Consider the following 21,699-nt stretch of genomic DNA (forward strand, 5'->3'; position numbering starts at 1 on the left):
TAAAAATCTTCATTTTTAACTCCTGCCTACTTACGTTAACTGGTAAGAGGGCATGTTCCATTTTCAGTATTTGCATAAACAGGGGTAGCAACTGGTAAAAAATAACCTTAGGAAGATTATGGCCCGGGTATCCTCGAGATGAGAGAAGTTGTGCCACTTATCTCCATCCTCCATTTCATGTTAGATCATTTAGAAAGTCAGGGACAACATAAAACAGACTGCTATAAGCTTTAGATAGACAGTCTCCCGGTGTGCACAGACACACAGCATGTTCACGAGTAATGTGAAATATGGAAGAGCTTAAGTTTACACATTTTTTAGAGTTCTAAATTTTATTACAGCTATAATTAACCATTTTTTACCTTTATGATTACAATTTGTCATTTTTATCTTTTTAAAGATTTTATTTGAAAGGGACACACACACACACACACACACACATGCATGCACAAGTGGGGCGAGGGGCAGAGGGAGAAGGAGAAGCCCACTCAGGACCCTGAGATCATGACCTGAGCCAAAGTCAGATGCTTAACCAACTGAGCTACCCAAGAGCCCTGTAAATTTACACATTTGGGGTAGAATGGCTGCCAGCAATCCTGGAATAATTTCCAAGTTGTATAAAAATAACTTGAACAGGCAAGTGTTCACAATGAATATACCATCAACTGAAAAGCCAGCCATCACTAAATTCAGTAACAATTAGCTCTGGTCTTCACATTCTGCAAATCACCTTCTAATATATTGAACATGTTCTTGGGGTAAGTTAGGAACATTTTTTGCATTTTGTATTTTCACTTAAGGTGATTCCCCATCTAACCCACCCCCTACCTGGGGAAATCTAAAGAAGCAATAATGTAAACTGATTTAGGCAGTTTGGGGGATTAAAAAAAACTGAAGTGGTACACAGTGGTATGTATCCAAGTTTCTATACTGTACTGGAGTGAAACCCAACTTTTTAGTCAACGTCCAAATCTTCCACAGTGTTAACATTTCCACAAATGTTATACTCCTCTCTCTTATACCTGATAGTTATAGTAATTATGGAGGTAGAACCCATGCAAGTATTCACATATTTAGAAAAAAAAAATACCACTAAGTTGCTAAGGCCTGTCTAACACAGAAGTATCCAGCATAGTATATTGTACAGAGTAGGCATGCTCAGTGTTTGTGGAATTGTAACATTTAAAAACATGTTCCTAAATGCTTACAGTTCAGGTAGGTATCGATAAAGCTTAAGTTAGCACTTATAATGGGGGGAGGAGGGTTCAGTTTGATGACATTTAGCAAGTAAGTGAAAAACGCGGATTTGGAATCATAAACACATTCTTAACTTCTACTCACCATTCTGCTAGTAGTCCCCTAACTCTTCAGAGCCTGTTGGCTCACTTGATAAAGGAGAATACTATCTTATAGGGTGATTTAAGAAACTAAGAGAATAGGCACTACAGCAATTTAAAAAAGTGCTGATGGCACCCCTCCCCCACCATCAAAATAACCAACCATCAAGAGGGCATGGGTGACTATTCTGCAGGTGGGTTGACAACCTTTAAACAGAAAAGTGATGACAATTATTAATGCCTTCCCCATCCAGGAGCTTGATCTACCTAACTTCTGGGTGACTGAATGTGTTAGTAAGTGGAATGCCACCACAAAAATGGAGCCTACTTTCAGCTAGACTAAATCCCAAAACACCTATCAACATCAGTTCATTCTCCCAAACTTAAGCCACAATGCCCTGAACTGTTTTGAAGTCACTAGATATGTCTTTAAACTACCACCTACCTTCAGCCCACAAACGTCCATATATTTTTATCTACCTACACTTTCCCTCCTGAGGAAGGAGTGTTTCTCGTCTAATCCAAAGCTACTTGCTCTCTGGGCACCTGGCTGGCTCATTCAATAGAGTATGCAACTCTTCATGACCAGGTCATGACTGCAAGCGCCATGATGGGCATAGAGCTTACTTCAAAACAAAAAACCAAGTTTCCAAAGCTATCTCTTCTCATGCTTACAAATGAGCATCATTTCCCAAATGAAAAACCTGGAAGTTGTACCTGACTCCTCACCTCCCCTGCCTCCCCATGTACTGGTTTCTTCTCTATTCTGTTACTACAAAGTTATGGCTTTAACCCACATCTTCAAAACTCCAAAACTATGTAACGAATTACTACTTGCTATTTCTTGGATCTCAAAGGCACAAAATTCATACTATCTCCACGTTTTTTCCCAAAATTTCCTGACTCAGGCAATGGTATACCATTACATAAGCTTTAAAAGCCATCCTTTCTCACCTCATACCCAAACATCCAGGAAGTATTTGCCATTTAGCTTCCTAAGTCTTTCACTAAATCAACTTTTCTCTACATCTATTATCCTATTTCCCTGTAGTCGAAGACTTCTGTAACAGTTTCACTGGTTTACCCTATCTATTCTTTTCCTGACTTAAACTTACAGCCATAAAGTTTTTTGAAATGCTAGCAATCAACACTTCATACACTTCGACAATTCCACATCATTCGTGGGGCAATCTTTAATGTGATTTACAAGCCCCACAGTCTTGGCTTTTGCCTTTTTCTTGAAACCCATACAGGCCAATGTTTCTCACTTCCACTTCAGCCAAACTGGCATTCTTCCAATTCCTGTTAATACACTCTCTCCTGAGACAAAAGCCCTCTTCAATTCTCATTCCTTCTTCAGGTCTCAGTGTTATCATTAAGGAAGTAAACTCTATTTCCTCAAGTTTTCCTATAAAGCTGCATACAGATTTCTGAAAGTTAAGATAATGTATATTTATCCTTTATTGGGCATGGACAACAGCAGCTGACAGAACTGATACAAAAATCCAACAGCTCTGTTAGTGAAAAATAAAAGGGTGACAAGATGGAAACAAGAAGCATTGGAACCCACTTCTAGTAACATTTCTTGTTTCATAGTAGTGGTTAGGTAATACAACTAGGAGACTGGGTAAATTCTGTCTACCAGTCCTTTAAAAAAACAAAGAAGTCCATCTTTTATGCAATCAGGCCTTGATTGACTGCTATGGAGTCTTGTGTGGCATCTGGTTAAAAAAAAATGTTCCTAATAATATTTCTTTCAAATACTCTGCAAGAGTCTCAATTAACTCAACAAAAGGTGGATCAATGAATGCAATCTTCTTCAAAATGTAAACATGTAACAGAGTAACAGTGAAACTAACAAAACCTGAACCACAATTTTAGTGAGGCATGTAAAGGGATCCTAGGAATAGTAATTTACTATTATTTCTCAAATGGTTATTACTGTATATAGACTTGTTACCTTCGCCATACTTTGAAGCCTACAGGTGAGAAATCTTGGGCCTGATTGTAAGAGCCGGCATACAAATCCTTATTGAAATCACAATCTGTTACTGTTTTAAAAGTATTCTATGTTGTTTCTAAGCTAGCAGGTGAAATATTTTTGCTGTAATCTAGAAACATTTTTATTTGATTCAAGTCTACTAGGGTTAATAATCCCCTAAACCTAAACATAATGTGCTCTGAACCTTAGGTTTGAGAATAAAACAGCCTAGAACTGTTCTACGTTTCTAAAGCCTAATTTTAAGCTAGGTATCATCTGCTTTAAAGACCATTACAATTCAATCCAGAAGAAAATAACCTCTGCCTAGGAGGCTGGCTTAAAGAAAAATACAGACAACAGTCCAATTTCTGTTATACTGTATACTGCCAATAGATATGAATTATTCATACCATACACAATGGTTAAATTACAAACCAAATAAAAAGGACAAACTGTAAAGTATTATCAAAACTGTGTTTTATTTTCAATACAAGATAAATACCATGCTTGTTACTAGTGCAGTTTAGGGCCAACAATGGCCATATAGCAAACTGCTGAACAGTCACCTAAATGCTGAAGAAAGAAAAGACAAAGTAAACATTAAACACAAAATTGCAATTACAAACATTTTAATAAAATGGAATGAGCTTTTTAATAGAAGCTAATATGGAAGTCTAGTTCTCATGGACACCAAAAAGATGTCTATTTGATCAAATATCACCTTACCTTTTGCACAGAAATCTTATTGTGAAGTCACCAGAGTCAATAGCTAAAATTTTAAGACTTTCTTTGGCCTTCTGGTATTAGACAAATTATTTACAAACCGTGATTTAGTTAATTCATGGATACTGGTAATATGATACAATTTTTTTGTTAAGGGCTTTCCATTAAAAATTGTAAAACAACTTTGTAAGGCTGTACAAGGCTGTAAACTACTTTGCTAATATACCATGGGATGAAGAGGAAAAAGAGTAAGAATAGACCTTTTTTTAAGGCTAAAGTCATCAATGTTATAGATGCATTCCTTAGAATACATTATGATTTACCCCAAGGATCCTTTCCCATTAAATACCACCTGAGTACTACAATTTTCAAAGTAAAAAAATAAACATGAATTCACCATTGTATTTTAAAATAATTTAACTTACAGAATGCTGAGAAGTGTTATGCAGTAACAGTGTGACAAAAAGAACACATCTTCAAAATGAAATGTTTTTACTAAATGCTGGGTCTGTCCAATTATGAAATTAATGCAAAACATTTACACCCATGGCAAATTTTAGGATGCTCGCACATGAAAAACTTTCTGTAGTATTTACTATCCGCTGATACCATTTCAAGATTTGTGTGACTTCAATTAAATTCTACCTAATATTTTAAGACTCCTATTACAATATGTTAATATAGCAGGAAGTCTTTAAAACATTAAAATCTGTCTACACCTAACCAAGTGTTTATATGTCCCATACAAAAACCACAGTAGCTGCATACTCAGAGTGAATGCCAACAACCTGAAATTTTAAAGAAACATTGGTTAAGACAAACCTAAATCAATCTAAACTGGATACAATTGCCTGAATATTTGTAAAAATTCATATTGCTTCTTTCTAATGCCGAGAAAGAAGAGTATAAGAACTTCCTCCCAGAAGCCTAGACATTTTAACACATTTTCTATTTCAACTTACAATGAAACTTTAATCCAGAATCTTTTGATTTCTCTAATCAAAAATCTCACATTACAAACACAAGGAATGCTATATGTAAGGCCACATTTTAAGGAATTTATAATTTTTGGTTGAATATTTATTAAAAAATTAGTCTAAGGCTTCTAAGAGTCAAGTTGCTAAAAAAATGAAATAAATACTCCAGTGTTTAAACTGAAGGTTAATGTAAAAAAACAACACACACACAGAGTAAGAACAGAAAAATAGAATGCTTTGCTACAAAAATCCCACTTAATATATTTTAGCACAAAAATGTCTACTATGTACAATGGATAAGCGTGCATTTAAGTACATACAACTGCAGGAAACATTTACAGACGGCTATGGGATGCAAATGAACTTAATGAATAAAATTTAAAAGGCAGTTATCTGTAAAACAGTTAAGACTCTCAATACTGTATTCTCAGTAAAGAATCAGAACATAAACTTCCTCTTAAAATAACAGGCTAAAGCTTAAAACACAAAATTGGAGCCATCTTATAAAATACAGAAAATGCAATGATCATTCAGGTATGAAAACCAAAATTTTGAGAGCACTCCAACAGAAAGTCTCATAGTAGCATTTCATTGTATAAAACAGTATGTATTTAGGTTATTGGCACATTTAAATACATAAGGGAAAGAGAAAGTCTTTACCCCTCCAACAATTTTCCCCTTTCACTATAAAATGTTATACAACATTCATTAAAATCCCGTGTTTGTTTTAAGAACTGACCTTAAACTAGTAAAAAACAAAGCAATATTCTCCACAGGAGAATTAAATGAAAATAATACCTTAAGCTACAATCCATAAGTTATCTGTGAACTTCAAATTGTAGTTAACTGCTTAAGAATATTCTAGGTAAAGGGGCCATTAAATGGGCTAAACTGTGATCAACAGACATTGCAACTTACTCCAAATCTTGCTTATGAAAACTGACAAAATAAACACTTCCAAATTTACACTGGAATATCCCTTCCAAAACGTATGTCCTTTAACTAAAAGCAGCACAATCGATTCAAAGTGTTGCTTCAGAAGCAATACGACTGAGGTGCTGCATCACTCATTCGTAACTACTGGCTGAAAGGAATGTGACCGCATAGCACTAATAAAAGCCTATGGTTTAACGTTAAACTCAATTTGTTTTCTTGTCCACTACAATTATTAGTAAAAAGAAATGAAAAGGTCTCTGAAACTCTCTTTCTCTCTCAGTTTTTTTTTTTTTTTTTTTGGTGTTTATATAATGATTTCTCTCTTTGGATTGTTTTTACATGTTAAAAAAAAAAGAAAGAAAGAGTTTTCAAATAACATTAGATGAAGAATAAAACAAGGCTTACAATTTTCACCTTTACTGCTATACATTCGTGTGTTATCAGGTAGAGGACTGTAAAAATTAATGGGTCAAACCAAAAAGTTATTTCCTTCTGACAACACTTAAAAATAATGGACTAGCAGCAAACAACTCTAGTACACTCACATTGTCTGCAACAAAAGTTACGTAATGAATTCAGCCACGTAGGGAGAAGAGTGATATAGAATGAGCAAGTAAAGGGTTCCACTGATAAAAAACGAAAAGATAAATGATTTAATTAGTACAAAATTTCCAGTTTCATCTCAAGTTCAAGCAGTTAGATTTTTAGAACTCCATTTAAAAACTGTCAGAGAGTATCTTATTCTCATGGACATTTACTTACCTTTTAAGCTTACTATTAACTAATTTCCCTTGTAATATAGTTATGTCCATACTTCTTCACATTAGGGCATTGTAATTAAAATATAAAAAAGCTAAGGAATGACAAAACACCTATACACAAAACAAGAAAACTGATTTTGGTACAACTCTCAAATAATGTTAAAAAGGCAACTGCATTTTCAACAAGATAGAACACTCGAAAAATTTCTGAGAGCAAACAGTTCTGATAAACGCCAGTGATCCCATGCACAAACAGTCTAATCACAAAATGTTTTAAAATAAAACTAGCAATAATATGAATAACTTTTTGAAACAGCTAATTCTGTGAGAACTAGTATGATAGCGGACAAAATGAAAGTGAAGAACTGCAGTGCAAATCTCTGGAGGGTTTCTACAAGTTGCACATGACATAATATCCAGGGTACCTAAATACTTTTAAGCATTGCCCTAAAATTTGGCTATATTTTTAAAAAACCAATGTGTATATACCAGATTGCTCCAAGATAATCAGATCTTAAAAACAAATTAACTTGCCTAGGATTTCAACTCAAATTTCTGAAATAGTGATTCGGAATGACCTTCCTATAAAAGTATCTAATCTAGTTGACACTCTGCCTATGCTAATTTTGCAATTAAGAACACATGCTAGCCAAGTGCTTTTAATGTGGGCCTATATGCATGGCAGATTTGAAAAAAATCTTTGATTAAGTCACTCTAGCATGAATCAAAAGGTTGCATGAATACACACAAGACTCCTTAAACTGTGGTGACAGGGTACACCTATAGTCACCCATTACACATACAGAATACAACTCGATATTAGTAAGCATCACGCCCTTCCAAAATCTATAGTAACCAGAAAATAAAACTAATGCTCTCCTTACTCACATTTGTCTGCTGCACGGCTGTATTTACACTGCCTATGGCTTCAAAAATAAACCATAAGCACTATTAGTATAAAACAGCAAATAACTGCCGCATCAAATCAGAATTGTCAAAATATTTCTTCAATGCTAGCAGTTTACAATTAAGCGTTTCAGTACATCTGTGTTGTAATTAAGCTGCATTACTGTAGCAAATAACGTATGGGTTTTTACTAAAATGTTAAAACCACAAAATTTTTTTTGACCCCTAAACACATTGACTGAATTGCTATGTCTGTGAAATTTTACAAGTTTACATACCATTCAGCAAAATCACAAGCTAACTAGGTAAAAACAGCTAGAAAAGCAGAATATAGAAATATTAAATATCCATGTAATCGCCTATTCTAATATCAAAATCAAGGGCAAGAGACACTTAATTAGTATGTTTAATTCACTGAACCAAGATTAGATTGGTGCATATCCAAAAACGCTATTGCAATGCTTTTTTAAAGGACAGTATAAATGTCATAGTAACATTATCTTTAGATATTGCTGAACACAAGACTTTCCCTGAGGTGTAAACATCAAATAACTTGAACAGCTTTACACATCAGCCCCATTAAACAGTTTATTACAACACTACATCTATTGTAATCAAAGTGGTGCTGTTTACAGACATTATCATATGAACATTTTTAACAAGAACAAACTACTATAAAAACAAGCATTTACTTGACGTTTTTTTCCAATTGCTTGCACATTATAATGGCCAAATGTATATAACCAGTAATAAAGTTGCAAAAGCTATTAACTTTTTAAATCACACAGGTTTCCTTCAAATAAAACAGTTAAGCAACATAAAAAATAAAAGTAGAGCTACTGGTTACCATTTATGCAGATTTGCTTTATTCAGATCTATTCCTGTTCATTTTATCCATGAATCCTTACAGGTTCAGTTCAATCACAAGAAGCAAACTGCTGGACAAGCGTCATTTTTCCCCCATGAAGACTGTTTTGTCTTGGAAGGTGTTCCTCTTCCTTCAGCTGTAATGTGTCAAAATTTGTGATGTAGATTTTGCTATTCCCCATAATACACAGAAAAACGCTGGCTTAACTATACATACACAAGTCGTGCATCTACTTCACTGTTACGTATTCTAACACAATAAGCATTGACTGAAACAGTAGCTGCCTTTATGGTGGAGAAATGCTCCCAATTTATGTGCTGATTAAAACCGAGACATTCTGATTTCATTCTTCTTAGTTATTACTGCCTTATTAATTTAATGACTGGAACAGAGATGAAAATATAGCAGCTGCTGTTTCTGTGATGATGGAAACATTTATAACTCATTTTCTAAAGTATGCATACTACAAAAATAAATGGAAAAATGCTTGAATGGTTTTAATGTAAATATTTTTCATTCACCCACATATCAATTCTAAAGAACCCATTAACAAATGTGAACTGAATATAAAATGCAATTAATTATTTTACAAATTAGTTGTATTTATTTGACAGCATACAGGAACTTCTGCAAATGTTATAAATCAAACTTTCATGTTACAAAATTTATAAATAAAATTTATATATAGCTCAGTATGCACATTTAAATAAATATGACATCCACGTACAAATCTTTAGACATAATACAAGTTTAAAACATTTACTTTACTTTCACTCTATTCCACCTATATTGAAATAACTAATGTAATATATAAGCTAACCAAAAACAAGCTATAGAATCTACAATGATAAATTTCATTGAAAACTCACACAAAGAAAAAAAAAACAGTAAATTTGATAAACTAAAATTTCAAGAATACAAAAATATGCAAACTTCAGGTAGAGGTTCACAAAAGAAACATTCAATTAACTTGCATGTAAGTGATCACTGAAACACCAGATATTTAAAATATAAATTCCAAGAGAGCATTTTAATAAGATGATGTAGTAAGAGGTAAAGGGCACAATATTTAGTGATATTCTTGCCATAAAAGTAATTGGAAAATACTTTCTGCTTTGTAATTAAGAGTAATTCATATTCTGTCACAACTATAAAATGTTATATTTTGTCCTTTCCTCCCCAACTAGGCTGTAAGCATCTTAAGAGCATCAATACATATATGCATTCACATTGCCTAGCAGTAAAAACCTAAATTTTACAACTGCAAAAGAAAAAAAAAACAAACAAAAAACCCCCCAAAGAGCCCCCAAAAAACTAGATGTTTTAATCCTGGACTTTCTCTTTTAAATAGTTTCTATTTGCCAATATTTTTCAGTGAGATACTTAAGCCACTTCAAATGTTACCTTTTATTGTACCTTTATCTTATGTTGATGAAGCTTTAGGTGGAATTATTTCATGGGAAAAAAATCTAGAAAGGTAGCTTTCATAGGTTTTATTGTTATTCCTTGCAATGTATTTTTAAAAACTGGTATTAAAGAAAGATAAGGAATATGTTCTAACCTGAAAAGACGCACTACTAGGAAAGTCATAAATATTACTGCAAAAGTATGTTATCTCCTTAACCTTTTTGTTGTGATGTGAGAGAGAAAGAGAGATCTGGTCATTAAAGAGGGAAAAATTATTTAAAGTCACAGTGAGCAAAAAATACCCAATCCTTCCAAAAAACATATGGCATACACTGCAACTTATTCTTATTCATCACTCCAAAGGAGAATTTTACTACTTTTTCTGCAGAGAATCCTGTTTGTGAAATTATAACACACATCTTTTTGCAGGACAAATGCACTCATCTTTTGCTCGATTATACTTCATAGATCTTTACTATTAAGAAGTCCCTCATTTTCACCATACAGACATAAAATCTGGGGGGTTGTCTGACAGTTTTTATTTCTCTTTCTAAACACTTTACATTTATCATTTGGAAATACAAATTTTACAAACTCAAACGGAAGCAAATTTGAAGGCAATACAACCCATTTCCAATAATCCAATCCCATATTATACTCTCAAATTTCTAGGTAGACATCTACATAAACAAAGATATCAAAAAAGCTTAAAAGTGACATACATTCAATGCTCATGTTTTCAGAATACCATTTAGTCGAATATGTTAATGTCAAAGTCACACAATTAACTTGTTTTAGCTATCAGTTATAAAAAGATCTATGTAAACACTTGTTAAAAAACTAAGAAAAATGGAATCTACAGCTCTTTAATGAAGTCTACAAAGTAAGCACTAAGTAAAATTTCAATACAGAGAAGCACCTGTATTTTGAGATAATGTAAGATCAAGCCAATTCTAACAACTCAAATTATGAGCATTTCTGTTAGAAACTTAAGTAAATTCGTTAGCATCAGTATTTCTAAACTCATGGCCAATTCACCTTTCTAGTAAGGTTCAAATATATTTTTGATATGGCTCTTTCACAGGTTTTCACATTAATATTGAATTAAAAGAATTAAATGAATATTGAATTGAAAGAACTCTAATACACATTTAGAGATGTGCTTCTATTAACTCAGTGAAATAAACTTCACTTTTCTGAAAATTTCTCCTTAATGAGAGGAATGAGGATGGAGTGGGCAAAAGAAATAGAAGATTCTGAATATAAGTCAACTCTTGTAAATCAAAATTCCTTCTTGCATTGACTAAAACATTGTACATAAAAATTCTGTTTATTGCAGATATTTACAAAAATTCCCTTACTACCACAACATTTGGTATTTCCTTCTTTCTATCTGTGGACATAGTACTTACCTTACCTCATTTTAACTAAAGTCTTTCATTACACTATAAAACATGTATATACAAGATGGATGCTCTAGGCAGTTCACTATAAACTTCACCACAGTCAAGGAAAACTCATCTTTGTCCCCCAAATTTCACAAAATGGACATTTCAAAATAAGCTATTTAAGTGATTTAGAATTTCCTGTGAGGATTAAGAATACCCTACCACAGAAGGCAAATTAGTAAATTTGGATAGCATATATGGCACACTTACCCTTTTTTGGTTATTAGGTTTTCTTTAAAACCATGCTAACTAAATATTCATTCAAAACATTAGTTATTCAAAGTGATCTAATTTACAAACTGAAACAATGGTAGTAAATTTCACACTGAGATGAAGGTGAGAGCAAGGTGACTCACATTGGCACTGAATTTTCTTTTAACAGGGAACATTAATCATTTGTAAACAAAACCCATTCTTAAACCACAGTGAGCAAAAAACACGCTATACATCCATTCAAGGGAGTACTTCCTATCCTCCTGTCACTTCAACTAAGATAGCTGTGTAGTCAGGTTTCACAAATATTAAAAGCAAGGAAACTTGGAGCAAAAGAAGTGAGAACTAGCATATCGGGATGAAGCACAGCAGTTAGGGTATATGGGAAAACACAAACACAAGGCTGGATAATACTAGGCAGATCTCAGATGACCTAAGAGTTGCAGAAATAATTTTTAAATACCATTACCACCAGTATCATTCATTGGATAATTAAGAGAACTTAATTTTCACGTTGGCCTCAAAGTAACACTAAATCTTAGCATATAAAAAAAGAACTTTTTATTCTTTTGGCTTTTTTTGTTTTTCTCAAATTAACGAAAAACTATAAACTAAATAAAGAATGCAAAGCACACTAAATCTCGTGCAATAACACCACAACCTAAGATTATGGTATCTATGGTAAGTCTTACAACAAAGTGTAGTTATTTAATCCATATTCCACACAAGATGCTTAAAAATTTAATCGAAGAAATGGACAATGATTTGAAAATATGTAAAACCTCATATTTCAGGGAGAGAAAAAGCATGAATAAAGAGTATATTAAAAAATATTTTGGACTCATTACTCTTTGTACACAAAGAAAAACTAAATCATTTACAGAAATCTGTTGTGTGGCATTGTTCCAAACAAGTAATAAGAGGAATGCAATCTAAAAGAAAGTAACTGTGAAAGTAAAATTATTTCTGTAAGAAGTGTACAATCTTAAAACACTGAACTACTTTTGTTTTGCTCAGAGTGGTCTGAGAATAGAGGCAGAAATTACAGAATATGAAATACAATGTATTTACATACTGAAAATTTACAATACTGATATTCCCATTAAAATATTACCTACTTGAACTTAGATACTGGATGTTTTTAGAAAAATTAATACATATTTTAAATGAGAGAATGCAATTAACATTACCAACAGTTCAAACACAAAAAAAATTAAGATGGGACAGACATTAACAGCTTGCCAACATCATTAAGATTCCAGTTAAATTAAGAACTTGCCCTTTTAGCCATTCATCACTTAAATAATAAATTACATTATTGTTTTATTTATATACACGCTTACTGACATTCATGTTAACTTCCAAGTTACTTGTATTCCATTTAGTCCATTTAAGATTTACATGAAAGCTCAAAAGGACTCATATTTTAAAAACTTCTAAAAAGGTCGACAGACCCTATTACGATAATAGTTAATGTGCAGATAGTTTTTTTTGTTTGTTTAAAAGTTTTTCACTTGAATATATTTAATCCTAGCTCCCAACCCTGTAAATTCACATCTACATCCGCAACAAATACTGTTTGGTATAGCAAAGGTACAATATTCCAGGATAACAGAATTTTTTGCCCTAGAAATGCTTATGTTAAAATTTTGCTTGGATGAAGGCACATAACAATATTACAACTCAATTCTGATTAATGTACAAACAAAACATGGGAATTTTGGTATGGTACACATCAGTGATTAAGAAAAAATGTCAACAATAGTTTGCAAGTTAGGAATTCATAGTTAATGTCTGAATGTAATGAAACTCAAGCCATGATATAGTTAGGTGTACCCATTACTGGAATGTAATGTTAGTTAATTCAAAGTATTTAAAATTAACAATGGACTTTTCAAGGCGTTTACTTGGCTAACTATGCTAGTTTAACTAAAACCAGGAAGAAAACTCATTAATTAACTTTGGTATAATCTGGTTCAGAAGCCCCTTGATGGGCACATCCAATCTTGAAGATTAATTAAAAATGTATGAAAGTTTTGTTATCATGCCTTCAATAATTAAAAGCTTGTAGATAACTGGCAAAGTCTAAATAAAAATATAATGTGCAGAACCTGACCTTACTATAAACGAAATGGCTGATATAGTTAAGCATTCAAGTAATAAGTTGGCCATTCACCTTAAACAACTGATGGACACTGAGAATTTTTTCATAAAATGGGATTAAGATTTGTTCAACCCAAGGGGGGGAAAAAACTACATCTTTAAAATTTAGTGTTTAGATTTACATGACACAACATTTAATCCTTACATCCAAAAACAGTATTAATTTCAATAAGCTCAGTTTTAAAGTAAGAGATGTTATGCTTCATACTAGGTGTTTTGAGATTTACATTAACTTCTGAAATACAATACATGGAAAACTATTTTAAAATTAAGGTTTTGATAAATAATTTAAGATGCATGTTCGAAATGCTAGGAAAGTATTAAAACTCGCCTTTCACTTCAAATAGCCCATAAAACTGTAAATAATGTAATAGCTAATGTACCATAAAAATAAGACTTACATGTTTATTTTATAAATAGTATTATTCAAAAAGGATCTCATTTGCTAAAATATACCTATTATAGTTAAAGAAACTGCTATTCTGTCACAGAATTACATACACTTGATAGTCTTTGGTTTTGCCCATGACAATTTAAATACTAACAATTACCACGACTAAATTTTCAGTGTTTCCCATGATTATGGAAAATAATTGTGTAGAGTAGTTACCTATAAGGGGTTTGTTTTAGCCTAATTTAATTTGGATATGCCACCAACATATAAAGAAAAATTATTTGTTTACAGAATAACCTTCGTGTCACATGCACAAGCCTCATAGTGCCCTCCCCCTACTTTTCACATGAATAAATGCTGTTCACAAATATAAAAATAAAATTACACGTGAAAATGAAGTATAAACAGACAACTTCCCGCTTTATGAAAAATGTACACAAGAAATAGTTTTAAAATACAGAAAAAAAGACACAATGATTATGGTTTATGAATGAAACATCAAAGAAAATTATTTCAAGGTTATTCTAACCTGGGATGCATGATTTGATACAATTTAAAATTCTTAGATATGGAGTACCCTGAATCCATTTTAATTAAGTTTCATATCTTCTTCGCAAATTAAAGGATATGGTTTCTTTTATTTTAAAACAAAAACCAGATGCCAGTAAAAGTGTCTTTTCTAAAGAGTATTTTTTTAAAGTACAAAAGCTCTTTCAATGCTGAGAAACCATCTTCCTGTATTATAAGCTATTATAGTGTTAGATTTTCTTTAAAAGTTTTAGGGAGTTAGTTCAAGGAGAGAAACTTTCGATTTACTTTTAAAAGTCCAAGCACATTTCATATATATATGTATGTATGTATGTATGTATATACGTATATATATATGAATTAACTTCCTGTATTTTATATTTCAAATTACATACAAACTATCTATATAATTAAGACAATTCCAATTTTTAGATTTTAGAAGTAGACATGAGTCCTCTTGATTGTTTTCTTGCTTTCTTAAGACCATTAACAATCTCAAAGTTTTAACTCAGCAATACAATATTCAAGGATAAAAGGTCAAAATTTTTTTTTACCTGTCATTACTCACCTGTCATTTGTCTCAGATGTTTCCAGAAGATTAAATTCAGAACAAGTAGTTGGACCACTTAAAATGTAGGTTTATACTGTATAAACGATAGCCTTGGAGTTATAATTACTGTTAATAACACATATGCTAAATATAACAGGAACAAGGAATACCCACCTTCTTCTAACGATGACGATACTCGCGTTCTCGGTCCCGTTCTCGGTCCCGATCTCGGTCCCGGTCCCGGTGTCTCTCTCGCTCTCTGCTTCTCTCTCTATAATAATCATCATGACGATCTCTACTACGGGATTTATGACGCCGACTCTTTTCTCGTGATCTACTATGGTCCCTCTCTCTTGATCGTTCACGTCTTCTAAAAGAAATTACTGGATTAATGCTCTCTGTAAGTGGATAGCAGTGTTTAAAAGTACCCAAGGAAAAACTTCTTTACAAATCTAGTTTAGACTTAGCATATCCTGAAATTCCAATAATGATTTACCAATTCACCAACAAGCATGAATAAAAATCCCCCTTTTTTTTTTTGAAGATTTTATTTATTTATTTGACAAAGAGAGACAGCCAGAGAGAGAGGGAACACAGGCAGGGCGAGTGGGAGAGGAAGAAGCAGGCTCCCAGTGGAGGAGCCTGCTGTGGGGCTCGATCCCAGAATGCTGGGATCACGCCCTGAGCCGAAGGCAGACACTTAACGACTGCGCCACCCAGGCGCCCCAGAAATCCCATTTTTTAAAATATTCACCCCCAAACTGGGAACCAGACACACTGGGGCAATACATCGTATCTGCTATAACATCTAATAGCCTAAAACAGACATGTAATATTTACTGAACAAAAAACAGAAAGGTAAAGGAGAAAAATTTTCAAAGGACAAGCTGTTTCAAACTAAAGACTGTACAGAAGGTAGTTTTTTAGACATAAAATTCATGAAATTATGAGACTTAAATACATAAAAATTACCACCCATTAACAGGTGACCTAAACTTATATCTAAGTATCAATTTTACATTTGTAAGTATCCCAAATATGATTCATCGTAAGTCCTACTCCACTAAGAAATTTTCTTATATATGTTTGCTGCACGGATGTGTGACAGGGACCTGGGGAACATGGTGAGAAGCAGAGTTCAAAACTCAGCACTTATGACCACTAGAAAATATTGGGATACAATTCACATTGTTATTCAATAAAAAGAAATGTTTCATGAGCTGCCTTCAAAAATAAACCAGGGGCACCTGGGTGGCTCAGTCAGTTAAGCGTCTGCCTTCAGCTTAGGTCATGATTCCAGAGCCCTGGGATCAAGTCCCACATTGGGTTCCCTGCTCAGCAGGGAACCTGCTTCTCCCTCTTCCTCTGCCTGTCTCTCCCCATGCTTGTGCACGCACACACTCTCTCTCAAATAAATAAATAAAATCTTTAAAATAAAATACGTAAAATTTCAAGGTTAGCTGCAATGCTAAAAAAAGGAATTACCTAATTAGAAAACTGAGAACAGATCATTTACTCATTAACTCCCTTGTTCAAAGAAATATTTATTTAGGGGCGCCTGGGTGGCATAGCGGTTAAAGCGTCTGCCTCCGGCTCAGGGCGTGATCCTGGCGTTATGGGATCGAGCCCCACATCAGGCTCCTCTGCTGTGAGCCTGCTTCTTCCTCTCCTGCTCCCCCTGCCTGTGTTCTCTCTCTCGCTGGCTGTCTCTGTCTCTGTCGAATAAATAAATAAAAATCTTTAAAAAAAAAAATAAATAAAAAATAAAAAAAAGAAATATTTATTTAGCACCTATTCTGTACCGAACACTGTTTAGTCATTAGAAATACTGTAGTGAAGAGGACAGGTAAGGCCCCTTCCATCTTCCAACATCTGTTCTAGTGAAAACAAATGTGCAATAATAATAAATAGGGATGCCTGGCTGGCTCAGTCGGTTAAGGGTCTCTTGGTTTCAGCTCAGGTCATGATCTCAGGGTTACAAGACTGAGCCCCATGTCAGGCTCTGTGCTCAGCACAGAGTCTGCTTGGGATTCTTTCCCTCCTCCTCTAACCTCCCCCTCAAAAAAATAAAATCTTAAAAAAAAAAAGACTATGGAAAGTACTATGAATATTCTAAGTACTATCGAAGAAATAAAAAGAAAAATATGACAGAAAAACCTAGGAGAAGACCTCTCCTAGAAGTTAGATTGAGTTGAGGCATGAAGAGTAAGAAGCCAGCTATGTGAAGAGCCAGGGAAAAGGGCTCCCAGCAGAAGGAATACCAAGTATAAAACCAGTGAGGTGATTAAGTATTGATGTATCAAGGGGAAGAGAAGGGAGACCACTATGACTAGAGAATAGTGGGAAAGGGGTGAGGTACACAACGAGGCTGAAAAGACAGGCGGGTATTACCCAGTGCCTCAATTTTTACAATCTTATTCTAAGAGTAACTGGAAACATCTGAAGGGTTTTAAAAGCAAGCAAACACCTGACATTTGATTGAATGTAAAAAAAGAAAAAAAAGTTACTCTAGCTGTTTCATAAACAGTAACAAGTAAAATCAAAGTCCTATTTTAAAGTCCCAAACACAGTATTTTTTCTATTTGTAAAGTAACCGTTTTAAATAGACATGAGACAGGAAAGTTCTACCTTGATCCAGAACCATAAGACTTGGATTCAATTCCATGAAGGCAATCTTGCAAAGAGCTAATGAGAACTTTGCAACGATCATCAGCAGATACTTTGGATTGTTTAATTAAAGAAATTGCAGTCACCAATGTCTCAATAGCACTCCCATAATCACCTAATGAGGGAAAGGAGAGGGGGCTGAAATCAAATAAATTGTTTCCAAAATACCACCAAACCACTTGGGGTTAAGAGTAATAAAGCATTTTATAAAAGACCGCTAAAATTAAACTACAGAAGATGTCTTAATTTTTTTAGTGTTTCACCATTTGGAAAACGCTTTTATTATGTGTATGAAATTAGCACAATTTGTTACTATTACAGCTGTGTAAAGCAGCTATAGTAATATGAGAATCATATTTAAAATATGAGAATCAAATTTAAGCCATTAAATATAAGGACTAAAACTTAAATCTACACGTAAAAATTTTAAATTATGGCTCTTGTCATTAGTGTGACGCATAGTTTCCTTCGATGTCTTTTAAATAAACACAGGTATGATTTGGGAATATGACTTTAAGTACTACATGCAAATGACCAATCTTCAAGATTGCACATAGTTTTAGGTCATTCCTAATAACATAAATAAGAAATATTAATACAGGAAGAAATATACAAACCAGCACTGGCATCAGACACAGCTCTTGAAATAGCACTGCTTGAGATTGCCCTATTTCTATTCATGATTTCTTCAAACTCAGCTTCACTCAATGGCGTTCTTGCAGTATCCATTTCCCTATAAAATAAAAATAAATCTTAAATTGTACTCAACAAATTTTCTAAGTTAGTCCTAACAGTATAAAACAATTCATACTAGTTGCTTTTGACAAGTGTCTCAGAGCTAGTAGTTATTTTTCCAGAATGAAGCATACTATTTATCCTACAAAGAGAACTAGTCTAAGCAAAATTCTCTTATACCACTATCTTTCAGGCGAAATAAAGTAGCAACTTAGAATCCCTGTCTTTCTGGAGGCCAGAAATAATGTATTTACATATCTACAATATAATATTTTTCAGAGTCACACAAAAACAGATATAATAATAAACTGTTCTGATGAATATATATGATAGTGATATATCATTATATCTTTTACTTATATATATTTTTAAATGATGGCAACAAAAAATACAGCCCTACATGATTAAGGAATTTGGTTACATTTATGTTTGGATCCTCTAGGCACAAGGCCCAACTCACAACAAGATAACAAATGTCTGATTAACTAACAGAACCTCAGGCGGGTACAAGATCTTAGACCATCTTGTTTGCCCCTGAATCCCCAGAAGAGTATCTGGCAAATAAAAGATAGTAAGTATAAACAACTGTTGAAAAAAATAAGTGCCAAAATTTTCGGAAGCTGCTTGACAACTTTAAAAATTATACATGTACATTGTGTGTCAACTATATTTCAATAAAAAAAGAAAAAGCTGTACAATGTACAGTATAGGAAAAAGAAAGCTTTTTGCCATCTGAGTTACTAGTTACTACGTAGGACACTGAGTTGAGGGAGGCAGTAGCAGTTCATCCCAATGAAAAGAGAAAAGAGTTAATCTATCTTTTGCATGCTTTCAAGGTATTACTGTTATTCCCCAAACTTTATAAACATCCTAAGCAAATTACAAGTTGTTCAAAATACAAGTATAATTTCAACTAAATGCTGTGACTTGTGCCCATCCTATCCCTCTTAAAAAAAAAAAATCCCATGTATGAGTTTTCTCTAATCTTCAATTAAAAATTAGTCATTAATAACCATCAACCCACTCTTGAAAACGTAATACTGCAAAAATCCTATTATGTTAGGAAAAAGATATGAAACTCAAATTTTAAAGAGTCAAACCAAGTCACATAACCCACTCTTCTATACTAAAGGTGAACACTTAATACGAATTCACTCATTGGAATTAAAGTGAACAGAAGTTATACTTCAGCAGTTCTAATAGTTTTCTTTAAAAAAAGTATTTTTAAAAAAAGATTTTATTTATTTACTTGAGATAGAGCAAGCACAAGTGGGGTGGGTGGGGGTGGGGCAGATGGAGAGGGAGAAGCAGGCTCTCAACTAAGCAGGGAGCCTGACTTCGGGCTCGAACCCAGGACCCTGAAATCATGACCTGAGCCGAAGGCAGACACTTAACCAACTGAGCCAACCCAGGTGCCCCCAAACAGCATTTCTGACAGTCATGCAACCTCTACGAATAGATAATGGTCAATGGACTTTGCTTACAACATCGAATTTATTGCCATGTGCCTGTGCAATTGCATGGAATTAGGCAGATTCTCAAATCCATTCCTTCAGGACATTATCAGACAAAATGAAATACAAAGCAGTTTAACAGTGATAGTTTAAAAATATAAACTCAGGAAGAAATTAAAGGGGGCAAATTCAAATAGTTCCTAGAGATTATAAACCTAGCTCTCTAAATTATGTTTTGAGTTATGGATAGTTTTTAAATGACTTTCAAATGACCTTCAATAGTGTTTCCACCCAGCTCTTCTCCAAGGATCACCATTAATTATTTTAATTTCCACAAAAACTGTTTTATAAGCCTTTGTCTAACTAAATACACTTATAAATTATTGAATGTTCCCATTTTAAATAAAAGTTGGTAATTTGCTACTCAGGACTCCTGATCAGCATGAGATAATCAATAGTACCCATATAAGAAACTGATCTAATTCCTAAAATGAAGAAACTTTGGTGCTCTGTGTAGTATCACCAATGGTAAGTGAGATCCATTTTAAAATCTTAAAAGTAGCTTAGGGAATCCCATCTGCTCACTTAAATTATCTTTCTTAACCTCTTTTACCTTAAAAAATAATGAAAATGAACCCCCAGGATTAGTGACTTGCTCTAAATCATGCAGCTTTATTAAGTGGCAGAGGTAGATTATTCCCAATGCTGTTTTGTATGTCTTTCACCATACGATACTGCCTCTTCTAACAAGAGAAAACAATACAGAAAATGAAATATCGGGGAAAAGGCCATAATTTAAAAAAAGCAAACAAAAACTTAAGTGATGAGAGTGTGGAATATCTTTTACCAATCAAATACACCAACTCTACTGTCATCAATACATACTAACTTACCTTCCAGGAGGACCATAGTCACCCCTATCATATGGTGGGGGTCGGCCATATGGATCTGTTGGTGGTGGACCCCGACTATCTGATGTAGGCATGCCGCTGTTAGTCGGTGGAGGAAAGAAAGCTGGGTTCACATGTGGAGCTGGTGGTGGGGCACCTGGAGGTGGTCCAGGAAGATGCGGAGGAGGAGCAAGTGTAAGGGGTGGCCCAAGAGGACCAGGTGGGCGAGGTGGAAAGGGGCCTGGAGGTGGAGGTGGTCCCTGTTGTGGAGGTGGTGGACCAGGAGGGGGGCCGTAGCCCGGAACTGGAGGTGGAGGGCCAGGAGGAAGCGGACCCAATGGAGGCTGCCCAAAAGGTTGTCCAGGAAAAAGAACTGGTGGTGGAGGGCGATCTCCTCGATTAGGAGGCCCAGCTAAAGGAGGAGGCAGAACCTGACCAGGAGGTGGAGGACCCGGTGGACCAGGTGGGCCTGGAGGACCTAAGGGTGGACGCGGTGGAGTCTGTCCAGCTATAGTATAAAGGAGAGAGGAGAGAGAGAGAGAAAAAACACTTCAATAAAGTACTGTAACCTTTATGCCAAGATACTTTTAAAGCACAACTCATAGACCAAGATTCTTTCTCTTTAAATGAAACCCATAAGGTAAATGCTACACTAACAACTACAAAAGTGAAGTATATCTTTACAAATTTAGCTAGTTCAATTTATGCTTAAGAAAAATTATTGAAACAAAAAATGTTAATAAAGATTACAATGCTTAGAG

At 34.1% G+C, this 21,699-nt stretch overlaps 1 protein-coding gene across 4 annotated transcripts in view; it reads right to left on the reverse strand.

The window, feature by feature from the left end:
* Window positions 1-3,778: 3,778 nt before the first annotated feature.
* Window positions 3,779-21,699, reverse strand: part of CPSF6 (cleavage and polyadenylation specific factor 6) — a 33,845-nt gene continuing 15,924 nt past the window's right edge. For 2 of the 4 annotated variants that reach the window (XM_026500064.4, XM_026500062.4), the window contains 5 exons: window positions 20,942-21,446; window positions 18,477-18,592; window positions 17,821-17,974; window positions 15,367-15,562; window positions 3,779-8,625 (listed from right to left, as the gene is read on the reverse strand). In XM_026500064.4, coding sequence (XP_026355849.1) covers window positions 15,373-15,562; window positions 17,821-17,974; window positions 18,477-18,592; window positions 20,942-21,446 — 965 coding nt within the window. In that variant the 3' untranslated portion in view covers window positions 3,779-8,625; window positions 15,367-15,372. The remainder of the gene's footprint in view (window positions 8,626-15,366; window positions 15,563-17,820; window positions 17,975-18,476; window positions 18,593-20,941; window positions 21,447-21,699) is intronic. The other 2 variants (XM_026500063.4, XM_026500065.4) reach the window with 1 other exon arrangement.

The sequence above is a fragment of the Ursus arctos genome, unplaced genomic scaffold (assembly GCF_023065955.2).
Source record: "Ursus arctos isolate Adak ecotype North America unplaced genomic scaffold, UrsArc2.0 scaffold_21, whole genome shotgun sequence".
Lineage (NCBI taxonomy): Eukaryota > Metazoa > Chordata > Mammalia > Carnivora > Ursidae > Ursus > Ursus arctos.